The sequence below is a fragment of the Diceros bicornis genome, chromosome 19 (assembly GCF_020826845.1).
Source record: "Diceros bicornis minor isolate mBicDic1 chromosome 19, mDicBic1.mat.cur, whole genome shotgun sequence".
Classification (NCBI taxonomy): Eukaryota; Metazoa; Chordata; class Mammalia; order Perissodactyla; family Rhinocerotidae; genus Diceros; species Diceros bicornis.
The window spans coordinates 26,746,705-26,764,676 of record NC_080758.1 but is presented as its reverse complement, the minus strand read 5'-3'; the positions used below and the strand labels follow the sequence as shown (position 1 = coordinate 26,764,676).

Here is a 17,972-nt window from a genome sequence, read left to right as displayed (position 1 = left end):
ATCTCTTTGAGACCCTGTTTTCAATTCTTTGGGAACATACCTAGAAGTGGGATTGCTGGATCATATGGTAATTCTATTTTTAATTTTTTGATGAACTGCCATACTGTTTTCCACAGCGCTGTACCATTTTACATTCCCACCAATAGAGCACAAGCATTCCAATTTCTCCACATCCTCATCAACACATTACTTTCTGTGTGTGGTTTTTTTTTTTGATAGCAGCCATCCTAATGAGTGTGAGGTGATAGCTCATTGCAGTTTTGATTTGCATTTCCTTAGTGATCAGTGATGTTGAGCATCTTTTCATCTGCTTGTTGGCCATTTGTATACCTTCTTTGGAGAAATGTCTATTCAAGTCCTTTGCCCATTTTTGATCGGGTTGTTTTTTTATGTTGTTGAGTTTTAGCAGCTCTCTATATATTTTGGATATTAATCCCTTCTCAGATATATGATTTGCAAATATTTTCTTCCATTCTGTGGGTTGCCTTTTACTTTGTTGATATTGTTCTTTGATGCACAAAATGGAACAGAAATGTTTATACTTGGAAAAACTGAGGTCCAGAGAGGGCATGTGTCCTGCCTAATGCCACACAGTAAATTGTCTGTTATGATGTTGAAACACTCCAAGGTGGGGAGGTATGGGACTTCCCATTTCCCATCTCATCTGATACAACAGTCATAATCCCATCCCCATTGTGCAGACGGGGAGACTGAGACCCTGAAAGGGCTGGGTCTTGTCCAAGGTTATACCTGGGTCAGGGGCAGAGCTCAACGTGAGGCCAGTCAGACTGCCTGGGTTTGAAGCCTGGTGCCACCCTTTACTGGCTGTGACCTCTGGCAGGTCACCTCATTGCTTGGAGCCTTCACTCTCCCCTGTGAAATGGGGCCTCATGGGGCTGTTGTGAGGGTGCCAGGGTGCCCAGCATCAATAATCGTGATCAATAATTGCTAACCGTGTCCTCAGATGTCAAATGCTAACCCTCTCTCACTCTTTGGGGCCAAAGACGCACAGACTTGGGCTGAGGCATGAAGAATAAACTTTAATCTCTCTCGGGGCAGGGGCTCTAGCTGGGCGGCTCTCTGGGCGGGGTCACAGAGCCGTGCACGCGCACGCGGTACAAGCAGGTGAATCGCGGATTCCCCCAGTTGCTTGAAATCTTCACCTTGACTGCATCAAAATTCCGAGCGGGCTGGTTCTGGAAGAGAAGGTCACAGACATGGGGCCTCACCCCAGGGGCCCCCACTCGGTCTGCCAGAGGGGCGTTTGTGAGTGGAAGGGACCCATTTCACAGGTGGGGAAACTGAGGCTCAGAGAGGGGAATGGACTGTCCCAAGGCCACATAGCAAGTTGACGTTCTGGGGCGGGGATGGAAGGTGCTGAGGCCAGAAGGACAGACATACTGTGACTGGGAAGCTGTCCCAGACGTGGGGCCCTGGCACGTATACGCTGTGGGACCCTGGGCAGACCACTCCCTCTCTCTAGGCTTCAATTTCCCCCTCTGTGAGATGGGAGTGGTAATATCTGCTTCCCAGGGTTGCTGTGAGCACGAAAGCAGATCTTGGGGCACATAGTGGAGGCTCGGTCTGTGCAGCCTCTCCCCTTTCTGCCCCTCGAGAGGGGATGGAGCCTGTGTTTTTACGCTCCCTTCCCAGTGCGAAAAGGGGGGCCTTGGCCTCTGAGGTCTCCTGGATGGTCTCAACCTCCCAGGGATTAACTGAAGGGGAAACTGAGGCCCAAAGAGGAAGGGAATGGCCCAGATCACGCAGAATTTGTGGCTGGGTCGGTATTGGGCCACTGTCGGCCTGATTGCCAGGCTAGACATCTCACCAAGTCTCAGGGCCATTCCAGCAGCCCCCCCTCCAGTCCTACTTCTGTCCTCAGCTCCTGCCTCTCCAGGCCTCGGGGTCAGGTGGGGCCAGGTGCTGATTGTGGGGCCTCCCAGTGTGGAGCCTCTAAGTTTGAAGCCAGCAACCCCAGCCCAACGGGCCTGTCCTGCTCAACGTCTGCTGTCCCCAGGAGGAAACGCAGTGGGGGGGCGCCCGGGCAGGTCGGGCAAATGGGGGCCTGCCGGAGGCCGGCTAGGTCTCCTCAGGGTCCTGCTCTCGACCCTGGGCAGCGGGTCCATCACTCTGAGCCTCAGTTTCCTCGTCTGTCAAGTGGGTTCATGACAGTTGTGCACCTCCTGGGGCTGTTGGGGGACGAAGTGGGGACCTTGGGTAAAGCCCTGCACACAGTGTGCATTCAGTAGGTGCTCAACACGGGCAGCTTTTCTCAGGTACCTGGAGCTGGAACGTCTGAATGATGTTTTCTGGCTGGAACTGAAAGGCCCCCAGGAATGCCTCCTCCCTGGGGGAGCCCTCCACGCCCTGTGGGATCAGAACCGAGGAGGAAGGTCAGGTACTGGCAGGGCCTTCAGCGGGTGTCTCCCCTCTCCAGCCGGGACTTCACATCTCCCGGGATGGGAGTTCCCTGCCTCTCTGGGCACCGGTCCACTGCAGCACAGAGTAATGGACAGGAAGGAGCCCTGGACTGGGAGTCAGAGGCTGAGGGTCTACTTCCAGCTCTGTCATTGACGTGCAGGATTTGGGTGTTTCCCTAACCCTTCTCTGGACCTCGGTTTCCTTATCAGTAAAATGGAGGCTCAGTGGTTTCTGGTGACTAAATAGGCTCTGAAAAGCTTGGGACGAAACAGAGTAGCTGTTTATCCCGTACCCTCGAAGGCTGCGATCTGACCCTGACCCTGGCCATTCCCAGCCTTGGCAAAGCCTCGTCCGGCCCATCCAGCCTCATGAGTTGTGCGGGCACAGTTTATCCCAGTGCCTGGAACACCGCTGCGAGGAGGCTGGCCCTTAGCTAAGCATTGCTCCGCCCGGTGAGCTCACGTAGATGACGAAGTCCTTGGGCGCGGTGTCCAGGCTGCCTGACAGTGAGACGGTCTTGGGGATGTGCTGCAGCGTCAGGTTGCTCAGGTAGACCTTCTGGGCCAGCTGGATGGTCACCTGGCCACGGTCACCCGAGAAGGCCCAGCAGTTGCCTGGTGTCACGTTGGGCTGGAAGGGGCAGGTGCAATGGGGGCTGTGCTGGGGGGGTGGGTGAGGGCGGGTTCCTCATCCTGCCCCGGCTCCCCTGGACCTCCTCGGCCCCCCAGATGACACAGATCCTTTCTGTCTACAAAGCTTGGCTCGAGTGCTGCCAACTCCAGGAAGCTCCCCTGACTTCAGGAAGCAAGGATGAGCCTTCCCCTCACCCCTGAGGGCAGGGGCCTGCTTGGGGGTCCTGAGGGCTCCCTGACCCTCAAATCTTGAGGGCTGGGTGGGGTCCCTTCCAGTGCCAAAGCAGGCCGTCCCTGCCCCTGTGCCTATCCCTGGCTCCTGCCCAGCCCCCGAGTGGTCCCTGCTGTCTGTTCTCGCCTCCTGCCCTTGCCCCCTGACTTATTCCCAGCGCGCCCCGCCCCCGTCAATTGCCCCCTTCCTCCTCCTCCTGCCCTGTCTCTGTCTCCTGCTCCCACCCCTGCCCCGCCCCAGGCCCCACTCCCTTTGCTCTCACTCCAACCCCTGCTCTGAGCTCCCGCCCCCAGACCCCTGACCACACCCCTGCCGCTCTCCCCTGGGCCCTTCCCCCTGCCTCTAGGATCACGTCCGGGGGCTGGGCGTAATTCCACAGACGGATCCAGTTCCAGTAGGAGCGAGCCTTGTCGTGGTTGTATGTGGCGGATGTTTGCTCAAAGTCAATGGAGGCCCCTGTGTGGGAGGAGGGGGGTCTCAGCCGAGCACCCCGGCTTCTGCCCGGTGGAGGGGAACCTCACTGATTGGGCACTGACTATGTACCCGGCAAGCACTTTGGATGAGTCACTGGCCCTCTCTGGACCTCAGTGTTCTCCTCTGGGAAATGGGAGCAATAATAGTAACAATAATAGTAGTAATGATAGCATCTACTTCATAGTGTTGTTGTGGGGTTGAAATGAGTTAATACACCAAAGTGTTTTCCAGTGACACCTGAGCAGAGTCTGCACTCACTCATGTCAGCCTTGTTATTATTACTACAGCTGTTATTGTCCCCATTCCACAGAGGAGGGGCTCTGGCCCTAAGAGGTCAAGCTAACGCCCTCTGACCCCAAATCTCGTTGAGCCTGGGGGTTGCCTAGGTCAGCTGGGCCCCCCGTCACCTCCTCCCGTGCATCCTCACAGGGGCACCTTCATAGCCGTTCCCTCTTCACCGGGTCTCAACCCAAGTGTCCTCCGCACCCCTCTGCCCAGGTCCCCTCTATCCCAGCCACCTGCTTTATTTTTCTGAAGCACCGATTCCTGACTTTAATTGGGCCTGTGTTGGTTTGTTTAGGTGGTCAGTCTCCTCCATCGGGGCAGGGACGGCCCTGCTGACCTCTAGGTTTGGAGGATGGGGGAGGGAGGGGCGGTGGGGGATCTGGGGTTGGCACTTCCTTGCCACACCTCCCCTTCTCTGCCTCAACCCCCGTTAGAGAAAACTGTAGCAAGAAAATCAGCTGGAGAGCAGAGGTCAGCTCTGAGGATGAACTTCCTGGCAGCTGAGGGTGCACCAGACCAGAACTGAAATCCACCCTCCGAAGAGTTTCTGAGGAAACTAGAGGTGGGCTGACTGGTGAAGGGAGTTCGCTTACCTATAGACTTTAGGGCAAAATCCGGCTTTTCAATGTAGTCTCCGTGTATCACCTTCATTATTTTCTGGGCCATTTTTTGCTGAGAAGGCAGAAAACAGAAGCTGTTGTGTGGGTGTGTTCTTACAGATCGTGGTCCACACATGTGTTTGCCAGGTGACAGGTGGCTGCGGGACACCGTCTTGTCCCCAACTGCTTCCCCCTGCCCCTGGAAGCTGTGGCTGGTCCACGCACAGGACCACCAGTCACTACACTCTGAGGAAGCCCAGGGGACCCAGGGCCGCCCCCTCCCCACCCACTGCTTTCCTCAGTGCTTCACACCCACTGTAACAGGGTGTCACACGTGGGCCCAGGGGTCTCAGTGAAGTTAGGGGCAAGGGGCCTGCAGTCAGACAGACCTTTACTGCTGTGGGGCTTTGGGCTAGTTCCTGCCCCTCTAAGTCTTGATTTTTTTGTCGGTAAGGTGGGGATGATAATCACACCCCCCTCCCACCGTTGTGAGGATTAGAGCTAAGACTTGCAAAGCCGCTCCTATGCTCCAGGACTGTCCTCACCTTCACACATGTTCACTCTTATCCCTTCACAGCAACCCTCGGAGGCATGTACTATTATCATCCCCATTTTAAAGATGAGAATACTGAGGCACAAAAGGGAAACTTGTCCAAGGTCACACAGCTGGTAAGAGGCAGAGCCAGGCAGTTCGGTTCCAGAGTTCAGGTTCTTGGCCGCTACACTCTACTGCCAGATAAAGACTGCAGAGCACTTAGCACAGTCAGTGCTCAATAAATGCTGGTTATTATTTTTATTAGACTCTTCACAGCTGTGGCAGATTGTATTTTCCAAAAATGGCTGCAACAAGAACTCCCATTCCACACTCTTCTTTCAATGTGACTTTGATACTCTTCCCTCCCCATCAGTCTGAGTGGGTCTGTGACTATGGCAGAAGGATGATGTGTGACTTCTGGGCTAAGTCCTCAAAGGTGATACAGCACTGCGTGGTTCTCTGGGGACTCTTGCTCTTGGAAGCCAGCCGCCATGTTGTGAGGAAGCCCATGCTACATGGAGAGGCCACACTTGGGTACTTTCGTCAACAGCTCTGAGTTCCCAGCTGACAGCCAGCATTAACCTCCAGACATATGAGTGAAGACACCTCCAGATGATTCCAATCCCAGCTGTCAGGTCACCCCCAGCCTTCAAGCCTTCCCAGCTGAGGCCCCAGACATCATGGAGCAAGGACAAACCATCCCCACTGTGGCCTATCTGAGTGCCTGACCCACAGAATCTCTGAGCATAACCAGATGGTTGTTTCGCACCACTAAGGTTTGGGGTGGTTGGTTATGCAGCAGTAGTAACTAAAACAATAGCTAGAGTGTTACGGGCCACTGATTATGACTCTATTTTGTTGATGTGGAAACTGAGGCTCAGAGACGTTGATGACCAGCCTGAGCTCCAGAAGGTAAGAAAAGATATTGCATCCATGAAACAAGAATAGAATTCTATGAAAAGGAATACCCAGAGCACAGAAAGAAAATTCTTAGGAATTCAGAATACTTTAGCAGGTATGAAAAACTCAGTAGAAGTTTTGGTAGATAAAGCCGAAAATATTTTCCCTACTGTAGAACAAAAAGACAAATAGAGGAAAATGGGGACAAAAGAAAAAAACCCAGAGGATTAGTTCAGGAGTTTGATATTCAAATAATAGGAGTTTCAAAAATGAGAATAGAGCAACCAGAACCAGGGGGAATATCATGCATCTAATCACATGATTAAAGGACATTAATTCTTAGGACTAAAGGACGTGAGATTCCCCATAGAAAAGGCCCCAAGGGGGCCAGTCCGTGGGCACACTATCATGACATTTCAGATGTAGGGTAAGATGTAAGGCTTCCAAGTAAGATGTAGTGAGTTGCAGAGGACCAATGATCCCTCTGAAAACAACTACAAAAAGCCAGAGAGTTTACTAAATCACATTCTAAAGTCATCACTGAGCTATGGAAGCAACGAGGTCCAGATGGACTAAAACTCTAGAGAAGGGAGGATGATTCTGCAACGTGCTGACAATTTTTTTTTAATCCTTGGGAGCATTCGACGATTCTGGGCATGGGCTGAGGCTCTGGGCATAGGCCAGACAAGGGGCTGCTGCTGGTGAAGGAGAAAACAGCCAAGTGTTTAATAGTCACAGGGCTAAGGGGAAGAAATTGGAGACTTGAGGAGCCTCAAATATGGCCAGTTTTCTCCATAAGATGTTAACTGAAACTTAAGACTAGCTAAGAAGCTAAAGAGCTTTGAAATCTCCTGAACGGCAGAGCACAACTTCCCAGTCTCACAATGCCAAGGAAACCAAGCATCTCTGAGGGAGAGGTGCCAAAACAAAATGAACAAGAGATGAAAGCCCCAAGGCAGTGATTCTCCTTAGTATGTGTCAGGATCACTGCAGGGCTTGTTGAGACTCATATGGTTGGTTCCCATCTTCAAAGTGTATGATTCAGTAGGTCTGGGTGGGGCCCATTAATTTGAATTTCTAACATTTTCCCAGGTAATGCTGATGCGCCTGGTATGGGGACCGCACTTTGAGAACAGCTGCCCTAGAAGAAGTGATGCATCAATACCCAGTAGCTACAGCTGCACTTCACCCGGGGGCACTAAACAAATGATGGGCACAACTAGAGGCTGAGAATCCGAGCTTGCCCCTGGCAGAGAAGGCTGCCACTGGGGTCAGAGATTTCACACTCATGCAGGGCTGGGAGACATAATTGGAGACCTGAGAGGCCTCAAACATACGGTCAAGCTTTTCCATCAAGACATTTACCAAATTTTTGAAGCTGCATGGGCAGGAGGCTAAAGGGTTAACCTGAAAACCTCTGACTAACTCTTATAAAAATTGCCATCCAGGTCTGAACCAGCTCAAATCATGTCTTCACAGAAGTGATCAGTGTACTTCATCTTCCTTACAAAGAAAAGGGGGAACTCTCTCTTGTAGAAGTTATAATTATGTGGAGCATCTACAGCTCTTTTGTTTACAATGTTCAGAAAACACTAAAAAACTACTGGACATGAAGAGGCAAGACTGTATGATTGATATCCCAAAGAAAAGATAGACAATAGAAGGAGACCATAGAGGATCCAATTATTGGATTTAGTAGACGAGGATTTTAATATAATTATGACCAATATGTTAAATAAAATAAAGGAAAAGATGGACAAGATAGATAAAATGTTGTAGAGTTTCATGATAGAATTAAAATGTATGAAAAAGAATCAAACGTATATTCTAGAACTAAACAATGTAATATATGAAATTAAGAACTTAATGGAAAGATTGAACAGTAGATTGGACAGAACAGAATACAGGAGTATTAGTGAACCGGAAGAAATGTGAATAGAAAATATCAAAACTTAAGCATATAGAGAAAAAGAATGAAAAAACAAACAAACCAGGTAATAGCACAGGAATTATGTGGAGCACACTCTAAAGGTCTAGCATAGATGTAATTGCAGTTCTAGCAGAGGAGATAGATAATGGGGGAGAAGCAATCTTATAAGAGATAATAGCTAAGAATTTTCCAAAACTATTGAAAAACATCAACCCATAGATTCAATAAACTCAGCAACCCCTCAAACATGTTAAATATAGAACATTGGGGACAAAAAGAATATCCTACAAATTCCCAGGAATAAAAAACAGACTACACTCAAAGGCCCATAGTAAGAGTGCCGTTAGACTTCTCGACAGCAACAGTTTAAACTAGAACACAACAGTGGACTTCCTTCAAAATTCTCAGAGGAAACTATTTCCTATCTAGATTTCTATACCCAGCCAAACTATCATCAAGTGCAAAGGTAAAATAAAGACATTGTCAAACACGCAAGTTCTAAAAAAATAAATATAACTTATTTCATTCTTTTCCAGAAAGTTATTGGGGGATGTGCTCCACCAAAACTTTGGGTATAGAAAACAGGGCATCAAACAAAGAGAGGTTAGGTGTTTGGGGGCAGAATGGCCAGCATCTCACCTCATCTGACATGGCTTCCATCTCCTGGAGCTTGGCAATGAGCTGGTTCATGCTACCTCGGAGGTCCTGGATTTCCCCAGTGTGATGTCGCACCTTCTCCTGGTACATCCTAATGAGGAAGGAGTGAGAACACGGCCTGACTGATTTGTGATGCTGCTGGTGTTACCCTCAGCTTCTACCTTTGGCAGTCAGCCCACAAAGAACTAGCTTCACATTTTTCCATTCTCCTGGGCCCATCCCTCGACATACCCAGCAGGTTCTTATCTCTAAAACATTTCCCATGCTCTTCCTCCTGTATGGAATATGCTTAAAGCTGGCTCATTCCTTCCAAATATTCCTGAGTATTTTGTCTGCAATTAAGGATGCTGCCACCAGGTGGTATCTTGTTGGTTAAAATTTCTTCTCAGCTACCATTTGCTGAGCACTAACTATGGGCCAGGAGCTATTTAAGATAGTTTACATCTTCTTTAATACTCATAATTACCCAGAGCAAGGTGGGTGTTATGCCTCATCTTATAAACGAGGAGTCAAAGGCCCAGAGAGGTGAAGTGAACTTGCACAAGGTTAACCAGGTAGGAAGTATGGGGGCTGGGATTAAAACCCAGGTGGGTCTGACCACAGAGCCCACACTCTTAGTCAATACATACCAGGTCCTGGCTATAGCTCTGGTTTTAGGTGATAATAGGACTATTTAGCAGCTGCTTCTTACCTCAAGCTCTGCAGTGGACTAGTTATGCTGTCATCCTGGTAGGGTGTTGAGGAAAGCAAGGGATCTCCTTCAGATGGCCTAATCTCGGCCCAGTAGAGCTTCATCCATCCATTCTCTCACATCATAAATCCATCCATTCATCTAACTTCCTATTTGCTCTTCTGTCCATGCACCCACCTACCATTTATCCAAAATCCAATTTACCCTCTTTTTTATCCATCCACCTACCTCCACATTCATCTATCCTCCTGCCCATCCACTATCCCATCCATCCACCCTTTCCCATCCATTTACTCCTTTATTTATCCAACTTTCCTCATCTGTCTACCCTCCAACCCACCTACTTTACCTTATCCATTGACCTTCTCACCAGTCAATCCACCCTCCCATCTATCTACCCTCCCATTCAACCATCCATCCATCCATCCATCCATCCATCCATCCATCCATCCACCCACCCATCCATCCATCCATTTACCCACCCATATATCCCATCTGCCCTCCCATCCACCCATTCTCTCATCCATACACTCTTCCATTTGTCCATCCATCTATCCCCTCATCCACTTTCCCTCATTCCTACATCCCTCATTTCCATCCTTTCATCCATTCTCCCTCCATTGACACTCCCATCTGGCCATCCAGTCATCCAACATTGATAGTGGCGATCCTGTGCCTGGCCCAGGGGTGGATATTGCTGGAATGAATAAGACCTGGTTCTGCCTTCAAGAGATCCCAGTACAGTTGGAGAAATAGTCATACTTACAGAAAATTACATTCGTGATTACAGAAAATTGCGGGAAGAGAGAGAGGAATGTGACCACCTCTCCCTGAGTGTTTCTGGAGGTGATGATATTTTAGCTGGATCTTGAAGGATATGAAGGAGTCCATAAGGGAAGAATAGAAGAGGGAGGGACAGACCCATCAGATCCTCTTTCTCTCTAGGCCTTCTGAGACTCTGCTGTCCTCAGACAGGGAGCTCTGGCCACTGATTAGCTCCTCCTTCCTCCCCAGGAACCACAAAGCAAATGGTCTCATCTCGTTTGAGCAGAAGAACAAAGTGCCTTGAGTAGAGACAGAAATGTGTTCCCTGTCTTCACTTTAGGTGGGAGCCTTGATGAGGGAGAAATGGGTCGCTTCTGTGAGTGAGTGACAGGAGAGGCATCCTGGAGGAGGGACTATTGCATCTGGTCTTTGAGGGTCACATTTTGGCAGGAGAGATGAATCCAGGTGGGTGGCATGACAAAGGCAGAGATTTGGAGCTGGGATGAGTCAGGAACTGATTAGGGTCCAAATGTAGTGAGAGTAACAGGAACTTATGGAGGTGACACTGACTGGTTGGGATGAGGCCAGTCAGCAGTGGGGCCTGAAGAGAGCACACACTCACCTGCCAGACTTCCATTTTGGTCGGTAAGTGCATAGAAAACACCCAGAATCCTGTGGGGCCGGGAGAATGAGAAGGAGCCATTTAAGATGAAAGGTTACAGGCTTAGGCTCTGCAGTTAAGGCATCTGGGTTCAAATACCAGCTTTGCCACTTACTAGCATTGTGAAACTTCAGGAGAATTTACTTAGTCCCTCCAGACCTCAGTTTCCTCCTCTGTAAAATGGGAGTGACAGTAATATTTACTTCATGATTGAATGATATCATGTACACAGGGTGTCTTGCATAAACCAAATAATCCATGTTTCCTTGCCCTCTCCTGTCCCAATCCTACTGGGGATAATTGGCGAAGAGAAGAAAAGCAGCTGGTCTCGTCTGCATTTTATGATCTCTGTGCTGCCTGAATTACCACCGTTGAAGCCATTATTAAAAGCCTTTAAAACCTGTTTGTTGCTCCTGATAAAACACTCAACAAACCAAGAATAGAACAGAACTTCCTCAATCTGTTAGAGGCCATTTGTGAAAAACCCACAGCTAACATCATACTTCATGGTGAAAGACTGGATGTTTTCTTCCTAAGACTGGGAACAGGACAAGGATGTCCGCTCTTGCCCTTTCTATCAAACATCGTCCTGGAGTTTAATCAGTCAAGAAAAAAAAAAAAAAAAGGCAGATGACGTGATCTTCATATAGAATCCTAAAATGTCTGAGACTGGGTGTCTTGCCCAGTGTCAGAAGTGATAAATGAGCTCAGCCAGGTTGCAGGATGCAAGGTCAGTGTACAAGAATCCATTGCATTTCTAAACACTAGCAATGAGTATTCTGAAAATGCAATTAAGAAAACAATTACGTTTACAATATCATCTCAAAGAATAAAATACTTAGGAATAAATTTACCAAAAGAAGTGCAAAACTTGCAGTCTGAAAACTACAAAACATCGTTGAAAGAAATTAAAGAAGACATGGAGATATCCATCAATAATGGAAAGATAGCTCGTGTCCATGGATTGGAAGACTTAATATGGTTAAGGTGACAGTACTCCCCAAATTCATCTTCGGATCAACGCAATCCTTATCAAAATCCCAATGGCCTTTTTTGCAGAAATGGAGAAGTTGATCCTAAAATTCGTATTGAAATGTAAGGCACACATAACAGCCAAAATAATCTTAAAAAGAACAAAGCTGGAGGATTCGCACTTCTAGATTTAAAAACTTACTACAAAACTATAGCAATCAATCGAGGGTGGTAACTGGACTGGCAAACAGATGGGCATACAGATCAATGGAACACAACTGAGAGTCCAGAAATAAACCTTCACATTTATGGTCAATGGATTTTCAATAAGGTGCCAGACCACTCAATCAGGGAAAGAATAGTCTTTTCAATAAATTGTGTTGGAACAACTGGTTGTTTATATTCAAAAGAATGAAGAATGAAGAATGATACCTCACATCGTATGCAAAAATTAACTCAAAAATGCATCATCGGGGGCCGGCCCCATGGCTTAGTGGTTAAGTGCGCGTGCTCCACTGCTGGCGGTCCAGGTTCAGATCCCGGGCGCGCACTGACGCACTGCTTGTGAGGCCATGTTGCGGCAGTGTCCCATAAAAAGTAGAAGATGGGTACGGATGTTAGCCCAGGGCCAGTCTTCCTCAGCAAAAAGAGGAGGACTGGCATGGATGTTAGGTCAGAGCTGATCTTCCTCAAAAAAAAAAAAAATGCATCATGGACCAAAATGTAAGAGTTAAAACTATAAAAATTTTAGAAGAAAACATGGGACTTGGGAGTAAATGTTCATGGCCTTGGGTTAGGCAGTGGTTTCTTGGATGTGACACCAAAAGCACAAATGACAAAAGAAAATATAGATAAATTAGACTTCACCCAAATTAAAAAATTTTGTGCTGCAAAGGACACCATCAAGAAAGCGAAAAGACAACCCATGGAATGAGAGAAAATATTTGCAAATCGTATATCTGATAAGGGATTTGTATCCAGACTATATAAAGAACTTTTATAACATTAATAAAAAGACAACTCAATTTAAAAATGGGCAAAGATCTGAATAGCCATTTCTCCAAAGAAGATATACAAATGGCCAACAAGCACACGAAAAGATGCTCAACATCATTAGTCATTAGGGAAATGAAATAAAAACCACAATGAGATACCACTTCACACCCACTAGGATGGCTAAAATAAGAGACAGATTTTACAACAAGTGTTGGTGAGGATGTGGAGAACTTGGAACCCTCATACATTACTGGTGGGAATGTAAAATGGTGCAGCCACCTTGGAAAAAGTTTGAAAATTCCTCAGATAGTTAAACATAGAATTACCATATGAGCCAGCAACTCTATGCCTAGATATACACCCAAGAGAATTGAAAACACATGGCCGTACAAAAATGTTATAGGAAGCTTCATAGCAGCATTATTAATAATAGCCAAAAAGCAGAAACAACCTTAATATCTATCAACTGATGAACGGATAAACAAAACGTGGCATATCCATACAATGGAATAATTTCAGCCATAAAAAGGAATGAAATACTGATATATTCTACAACATGGATGAACTTTGAAAATATTATGCTAAGTGAAAGAAGCCAGAAAGACCGCACATTATATGATTCCATTTATATGATATGTCCAGAATAGGCAAATCTACAGAGACAGAGAACAGACTAGTGGTTGCCTAGGTCTGGGGGAGGGGGAATGGGGAATGACTGCCAGGGACTGGGGAGTTTCTTTTTGGGGTAGTGAAGATACTGGAATTTGATAGTGGTGATGGATGCACAACTTTGTGAATATACTAATAACCACTGAATTATACACTTTAAAATAGTGATCTTTGTTGTATGTGAATTATATCTCAATAAAGCTATTATTTTTAAAAATCTTATTTGTTGGGTTAAGTTTCCTAGAAATTTCTAATTTCCTAGGAAATTCACTCCCTGCCCCCCACCCCCAACGTGGCCCCAGGTCAGTACACTTGAGTGGAGGGAGGAGATTCCTCTGCTTGAGAAAGCAAAGCCAAGACATGGGCGGTGGTGGTGGTGGCTGGAAGGAAGCCACAGAAACTCAGACAGAGGAACAATAATTATCATAACATGGTTTGGGGAGAGCTTTACAGTTTTCAAAACTTTTCCTAGCTTTCAACTTGCCATCTTTTCATTTAATCCTCACAGCAACACTCATTAGACAGATGGGGAAACTGAGGCTCACAGAGGGGCAGTGTCTCACCCAGGGTCACAGAGTCAGTGCCAGAGCCCTCACTCTTTCCCTCCCCAGAATGGGCGAGAGCCCAGGGATGCCTCCACCTGGGATGGGGCAGGGCCCTGGAGACGCACCGAAAGCACAGAGGACCAGAACACCTGTCTTTTCCATGAGCTTCTGGAAGAGTAGCTTGCATCTGGAAGACAGAGAAGCAGTAGTCAAGGCGAGGCAAGGCTTTGCACAGACTGTCAAGTCCCGGCCTGGCCCTTGCCCCTGTCCCACCCTGAGGGACAGACCCTCTCTGGGCACTGACACCCTCACCAAGATGCTGACCATGTTCTGTGGCTCCACAGTGTCCCAGAGGAAAGACAGCTCTTACACCAGCACTTGGGGCCATCGGAGATCAGCTCACAGTGGTCACTGCGTCCTCCTCACTCCCTGTCTCTGTCTAGGTACTGTTTGTCCCCTCCCCTCTCCTCTCCTGGGGAATGCATCCTTCAGGGTTTTGCTGAAATGTCCCCCCCTCCTACGACCTCCAGAGTCAACACTCCCAGCTTGGCATTTTTTGGTGTCTGCCTTTCCCCACCAGACTGGGAGCTCGTGAGTGGTGGGGGCCAAGACTGGGCCCAGAGGAGGCGTTAAGGAAACGTTTAGAATGTAAACTTTAAATGAATGACTGACGTGGAAAGCTCTGCAGGAATTCAGAGGCATTTGCCTGGGCAGGAAGGGTAAAGAGAAAGGGTGGACGGGCGTTCAGGCAGGAGAACAGTGTGTACAAAGGAGTGGAGGTGGGAATAGGAATGGGGGGTCCAGGGAGGGAGAAGCCTAGCCTTGCTGGCTCAATGGGCCCACAGCAGGAAGCAGAATGAGGGCAGTGGCAAGCAAGGGTGGGGCAGGATTCCAGAGGGCTCCCAGCGCAGGTGCGGGAGCAATGGGGAGCCACAGTGGGCTCTGGGGTGAGGGGATCTGATAAAAGCCGGGTTTGGGATAGCTTCTCTGGTCTGGTGATCAAGGGGAGGTCCAAACCAGTGAGGGGGCTGCCATGGGCACCAGCTGAGTGGTCCCCGCCCCCATCACCCTCCCCTCACCTGCCCCTGCTCACCTGCAGGTGTTGAACAGAACTTGGTGGGCCTGAGTCCTCAGGAAGCAGGCCAGGCAGGTGACCCAGGCTGCGGAGGAGACAGGAGAGCAGTGAGCAGCCACACTCTCGTTCTCATCCTACAACCACTCGCAGCGGGTGAGACCCTGTTGCTGGGAGAGCCTCTCCATTTGCCAGTTGAGCCCAGGACAGCCCCTTGCTTTGCTTATGGGTAAGTGCCACTTGGAGTGAGTACGGGTCCTATAGGTGAGCACCGCTTGCAGCTGGCAGTTAATAGATACTTGATAGTGACTCAGGAGCATGGAAGGGCTGGGATGTGCCCATTCCCAGACACTGGGAGCTTCTCAAGGGCAAGGTCCTTGTCTGGTTCGTCCCTGGTGCCCAGCATTGCCCAGCATGGAGCTAGGCCAAAAGTATGGGTTCCGGATGGCTGAGTAGGAGGGAGTACTCACGGGTGGACGGGAGAATGGGTAGGAGAGTGGCTTGGAAGATGGATGCTAGGAAGATGGATGAGAGGACGGGAGAATGAGAGGATGGATAGAAGGATGGACGGGTTGATGACGGGATGGACGTGAACATTAACAAATAAAGGTACGGGTGAAGTGATGGCTGACTCAGTGAATGGATGGATGGATGGACCAATGGGATGCACGGACATTACAACAGATGGATACATGGGCAGATGGTTGGACAAATGACTGAGAGGATGAATAAGTGGAGGGACGAGTGGATGAACATAGAAGTAAATGACGATCTTTAGGCTGTGGTCAGATCCGTGTCCCTGACATGAGGTGAGTTGCATCAAACTGTTCCCATGACTTCACCCACGGCCTCCTGGTCCAGGGGCCAGGCTGGTGGCAGAGCAAGGGAGGACTGGCAGTTAGCTCCTCCTCCAAACAGCAAGTCTCCGCCCACCCCCTCTCTCCACCCATTACAGATGCTGGCTGGAATGATGCCCCTGCCACCTCTGATGGGAAGACCTCCAGAGCTCTACCTGCAGCTCCCTCCCTCCCCTGCAGCCCAGCGCAGCCTTACCCCCCTCAGGTCAGCCCGGCCTGAGGCTGAGCCCTCTCCCCAGGCCCATGTTCATGGCCAAGGCGGCTCTTCAGTATATACGTACACATACATCCCAGCATGCACTGAGTCAGGCCTGGGGCTGGGGAGTTGACGCGGATGGGCAGCACGAAGGCATCATCTGCAGAGAGCACAGGGCTGTCACGTCACTGCCAGCCTCTGGGACATGGCCCCTGCAGACACCTGGGGGCACCCAGAGTTGGTGCAGGCATCCCTGCCCCCTGCCCTGCCCCTTGCCAGGTGACCCTGGGTTACCCCTCTGACATCGCTGAGCCTCAGCCCCTCGCTGCCCATGAAGACCCAGGGCTCCCCTGTCCCCTCCCTGCTCACTTGTGTTTGGAGGGGGCTCCTCTGTCATCCTGCAGGTGTTCCGGCCTCGTTGGATGACCCTGGGATGACAAGATTCACAATCGCATTTTACAGTTGACAAGGAATGTGGTGTCACATTCCAGACTGAGAAACTGAGCTGTGGAGAAGTTTGCCCCAGACCACGCGCCTGTGAATCAGGGCCAGGTCCAGGTCTGGCTGACCCCTGATCTCTTGAGGAAAAGACTAAGTTTGCTGTGGCAGTCACAGGTGGTTGTCACCCCAAAGCCACTCCCTCCCTTTGCTGGCAGAAGACTGATTTTGGTCCCTTGTCTATGCCTCCCTATGTGATTTTAGATGATCCTGATTGGTCTAAGCCTGTTATAGTGCCCCAGTCCCCTTGTTGTGTTGCCTCAGGATGGGGAAGTCCGCAGGGGTGAGGGGTCGGGGATGAGGGGTGGGCGTGGGTATGGGGGTCTGGGACTAGGGGAAAGGTTTTCTCATTGCTAAAATGAGACCTGCAGGAGGCAATACCCACTCTCCTTGGACCCTCTACAGCCATGCTTCCGTGTGACCCCTGGAACTGTGGTAGCCATCTTGTGACTGCGAGAGGAGGCCATAGGAAGAGCAAAAAGATGGCAGGAACCTGGGTCTTAAGTGACACTGCAGAACCGCAGAATTAGCATACTCTGGAGCCAGCCACGTCTTGGGACCTCTTGGTATGTGAGATAAATTTTCTTTATTTCTTAAGGCAGTGGTCTCCAAACACTTTTTATTATACCCCACAATGTATTTGTGCTGTGTTTATTTATTAAAAAATTATACATATAATACCCTATCTATATATCCAAGTGTGCTAACATATTCTTTACTCTTTCAAATGTACGAATTTATCTCTACATTCCTGAGGAATATAAGTTAAAAGAGGATGAGCTAAAAAAAATATACGCTGAAGTTCTAATAACTTCTCCCCTCACCCCAATGGATTGTTTTGTCCCTCTTGGGACATACACCCTGCTTTGGGGGCCCAGAGGTAGGCATCTTTTTGAGCTGGAACTTCCATCACCTGCAACCAGAGGCCTCCAGCAGATCGATGGCAGAGATGCGTGTTTCCTCGTTTAATGTCTGTCTCCCTCTCTAGACTGTGAGCTCCACGGGGGCAGGAGCATGTCTGTCTGTCTGGTGCAACACTGTGCTCCCCAAACTCTGCCCAGTGCCTGGCACACGGTCGGGGCTTAATAAACACATGCTGAAAGGATGACAGTTCCATCACTTCCTGGCCGGAGACTTGAGGGAGGCTGCTGTCAAACCCCTCTGACCTCAGTTGCTGCCTCTGGAAAGTGCAGTTAGTCATGCCTGCTCACCTCCAAGGAGAGGGCAGAGAGGCAGTGTTTTGTAAACTGTAAGGGGCTGGGCAGAGGGAGGGGCTGCTGTCCTCACCTCCTGGACCTGGCATCCCTGCAGGTGTGGACCACATCTTCAGGTGGGTCACACAGGTCCCTGGGGCTCCTTGAAGACCGTGGCATTGATTTCCTTCT

At 49.1% G+C, this 17,972-nt stretch overlaps 1 protein-coding gene across 1 annotated transcript; it reads right to left on the bottom strand.

Annotated features, from left to right (window-relative positions):
• Positions 1 to 1,064: 1,064 nt before the first annotated feature.
• Positions 1,065 to 17,960, bottom strand: SUN5 (Sad1 and UNC84 domain containing 5). The gene is made up of 13 exons (XM_058562939.1): positions 17,875 to 17,960; positions 16,459 to 16,517; positions 16,175 to 16,249; positions 15,058 to 15,124; positions 14,090 to 14,151; positions 10,744 to 10,793; positions 9,357 to 9,391; positions 8,648 to 8,756; positions 4,638 to 4,716; positions 3,626 to 3,741; positions 2,884 to 3,051; positions 2,281 to 2,367; positions 1,065 to 1,196 (listed from the first exon to the last, which is right to left on the bottom strand). The coding sequence occupies exons 1-13, from the start codon at positions 17,958 to 17,960 to the stop codon at positions 1,065 to 1,067; spliced, it is 1,125 nt and encodes a 374-aa protein (XP_058418922.1).
• Between the last annotated feature and the right edge of the window lie 12 nt (positions 17,961 to 17,972).

Bases quoted from the DNA above. Each gene is read 5' to 3' on its own strand.
- SUN5 (XM_058562939.1), bottom strand. From the start codon at position 17,960: ATGCCACGGTCTTCAAGGAGCCCCAGGGACCTGTGTGACCCACCTGAA. The intron at 16,518-17,874 runs GTGAGGACAGCA...TTGTCATCCCAG, and splicing joins AGGGATGCCAGGTCCAGGAG to GGTCATCCAACGAGGCCGGA. The intron at 4,717-8,647 runs GTGAGATGCTGG...CTGCCTTCTCAG, and splicing joins TGGAAGCCATGTCAGATGAG to CAAAAAATGGCCCAGAAAAT.